At 34.9% G+C, this 3075-nt stretch overlaps 1 protein-coding gene across 1 annotated transcript; it reads left to right on the forward strand.

Annotated features, from left to right (window-relative positions):
• The first annotated feature begins 1474 nt into the window (after positions 1-1474).
• On the forward strand, positions 1475-2646 carry LOC137730201 (BURP domain-containing protein BNM2A-like). The gene is made up of 2 exons (XM_068469271.1): positions 1475-1612; positions 1747-2646. Exons 1-2 carry the CDS (start codon positions 1517-1519, stop codon positions 2533-2535), a joined length of 885 nt encoding a protein of 294 aa, XP_068325372.1. The 5' UTR covers positions 1475-1516; the 3' UTR covers positions 2536-2646.
• The last annotated feature ends 429 nt before the right edge of the window (positions 2647-3075 follow it).

Raw genomic sequence — 3075 nt, forward strand, 5'->3', positions numbered from 1 at the left:
CGGCCTTCTTAGCACACTTGACAGCATCTTGATGAACTCGTATAAACTCAACTACCAGGATTAAGGTCTTATGCATGGTAGCAATCAGGGATGACCTTCTTGAATAGGCAGGACGTTTCGTAAAAGAGTTTGAGTGGATGACAACTTTCCCAACACTGTCAACAAACTTGGCGCATGCATCGACGTCCTCAAGTAGGTCAACCTTTAGCAGCACACAAACCTCGGGAAACTCTCTAGTGATAGTGTAACCTGCAACGTTAGTACTTATTTAACTTGGTCTCCATTTTCTGAATTGATAGTGGGCAAAGGAGTTTTAGGAAAACAAAAATGAACTGAACTCGAATCGAGCTGACAAAATCGGACAGTAGTCAAACAAAAAAAAAAAGAAAAAAAAAAGAAGAAGAAAAAATTGAACCGGGCGGAACCGAACCCACTCCTACATATCACAGTATAGAGAAGAATCAAGTTAAGGGTTCCAAAATTTTGGAAGGCTTCCAAACTAGATATGCTTTCTATATTAAGTAAAGATGAGAACCAAAAATTAGATAAAATATGTTCTTTGTTTTACCATTGGGTTTTACTGATGAATGGTTGGATTGTGTATACATCTTCGTCTTCTTCCTAAATTCTTCATCCTTTCGTTCCAGATGGTTCTGGAAACATGACCACAACAACGAAATTTACAGTTCTTTATTAATTCAGAAATTCTTCTGGTCATACAATTTTGGCAAATGTTTTTCATTTAGGAATATTTTCTGTTTTACAAGCGGAATCTGCAATATTTAAGATAAATTGGTTTGATTAGGTGAAATACACGAATGTAAAAGAGCTCTTAGTCTATACATGTATACATGTATCATAAATTTAGCTGTATACTTAATAAAGCATAAACAGATCAACTCTTTCTGGAGATTTGGGCTTTGGGCTTAGGGCTTTGGGCTTAGGGCTTTGGTATGTTTAATAATTAGACACCATATTCTAGGTGATATACAGAGTAAAAGATAGAAGGGTATGTGTCTACAAATATTAATATTAGTGAAAATATCGATATGTAAATGTGTAAAATATTGTTTGATATATTAATATCGGTTGCATTCGATAGAAGTTAATGATGAAATTTGCTAAAAAAACATGAACATTTAAAATGAAACTGAAGAGAATATCATATGTTAGTTTGTTGATATATATTTAATCAATATGTCAATAGTATCGTCGAAATTTGTTGATTTTCATCAAAATTTGACTTCGAATCTTGTGCAGTTTAAACGTCATTCCCTTTTCATATTTTTATCTGATTTTATTGATATTTTCACGGAATATAGACCATAATGAAAATTTCGAGTGGATAAATATAATGACGAGAATATAAAGAGACAATAACAAGTGGGTAGCCATTGGGCCCAACACCTAAAGTCAATGATGCATTTCCCACAATAAATTAAACATGCTCACCTTTCACCCATTAAATGAGTAAAGACTTTCCAAGTCAATCTTTGTGATCCTTCAGAATTAGCAGATGAAAAGAACGGAAAGGAGTTTTAGTGAGGGAAGAAACATGGGTTCTGGACTTGCTTTCTGGACCGCCTTACTTCTGCTGCTACTGCTTGTTATGGTAATATTTACTTCATTCCCTTAGTTTTTTTTCTCTCTTTAATTTAGTATTGTTGAATTACAAAAGAATTATTAGAAATTAGTTGCAGTTTTCAAATTTTCATGTCTTATTTTCTCTTCCATTTATTTATGCAGTGTGCTCAGGGAATTGAGGGCAGGAAGATGAGTGAAAAACAGTGGGAAACAACACATACGGAGCATGTTCATGCTCATCCATCATCTCACATGGATCACATGGACCCTTCACATATGATTTTCTTCACCTTGAAGGACCTAAAGCTGGGGAAAACAATGGCCATCTATTTTCCAAAAAGAAACCTTTCAAAATCTCCCCCCTTATTGCCAAGAGAAGAAGTCGATTCAATTCCCTTCTCATCAAAACAGCTCCACCACCTTCTTCAATTCTTCTCCTTCTCTCAAGACTCTCCCCAAGCCAAAGCCATGGAAGATACTCTTAGACATTGTGAAACTGCACCCATCAAAGGAGAGATCAAGTCCTGTGCTACTTCCTTAGAATCCATGCTTGATTTTGCACGCGGCGTCTTCGGATTCGACAACCGTTTCAGTGTTGTAGCCACAACCCATCTCACCAATTCAACTACTCTCTTCCAAAACTACACGATTTTGGAAGAGACTAAGGAGATTTTCGCCACAAAGATGGTAGCTTGTCACACCTTGCCTTACCCTTACGCAGTTTTCTACTGTCACAGCCAAGAAAGCAAGAACAAGGTTTACAAAGTTTTATTGGGTGGTGAGGATGGAGATCGAGTAGATGCTGTTGCTGTTTGCCACATGGACACCTCTCAGTGGAGCCCTAATCATGCTTCATTTCATGTGCTTAAGATTAATCCAGGGTCTTCGCCTGTGTGCCATTTTTTTCCTGCTGATAATCTTGTGTGGGTTCCAACATCCACTCCAATGTAATATTTTAATTTTAATGCAGGAGTCTGTTGGTTTTTTCTCACTAAGTTTATGCTAAAATGTTATGTAATTTGAATAAAGTTAAAAGGTTAAACTTCTTTGGAGTTTGTTGAATTTCCACCAAGTGACATTATTTGTTCATGGATAATGCTAGGAAGATCAAATTTTTTAAATTAAATTTACAAATTTAGTGATGTTGTTGATGATTGGATTATTACATAATCGTTGATTAAGGTGCTTATTTTCTATTGGTAACATATCATTTTGTTTGCAAATTTGAATTAAAATTTTGGTTTCCTATGCATTACTCTTTGTTGATTTCATTCTTCCTGAAAATTCACCAATGTTAGTGAAAACAATCAAAATATATACAGAGAAGAAAATAAACCATTAATTTACAGTAAATAAGCAATGTTTTAAGAGTTTTTTTTTTTTACTGTAAAAGGGAATTTTGAACGACTTATTTGTCAACAGTCCAATTTTGTGACACAATGAAATTTCAATAGAAAAAGATCCTAACTGAAAAATGAAACGAAGTAGGGT

The sequence above is a fragment of the Pyrus communis genome, chromosome 3 (assembly GCF_963583255.1).
Source record: "Pyrus communis chromosome 3, drPyrComm1.1, whole genome shotgun sequence".
In the NCBI taxonomy this organism is placed as follows: domain Eukaryota; kingdom Viridiplantae; phylum Streptophyta; class Magnoliopsida; order Rosales; family Rosaceae; genus Pyrus; species Pyrus communis.

Excerpts from the sequence above, each read along its gene's own strand:
- LOC137730201 (XM_068469271.1), top strand. The coding sequence starts at position 1,517 with ATGAAAAGAACGGAAAGGAGTTTTAGTGAGGGAAGAAACATGGGTTCT. Across the intron at positions 1,613-1,746 it reads TGCTGCTACTGCTTGTTATG|TGTGCTCAGGGAATTGAGGG; the intron begins GTAATATTTACT and ends TTATTTATGCAG.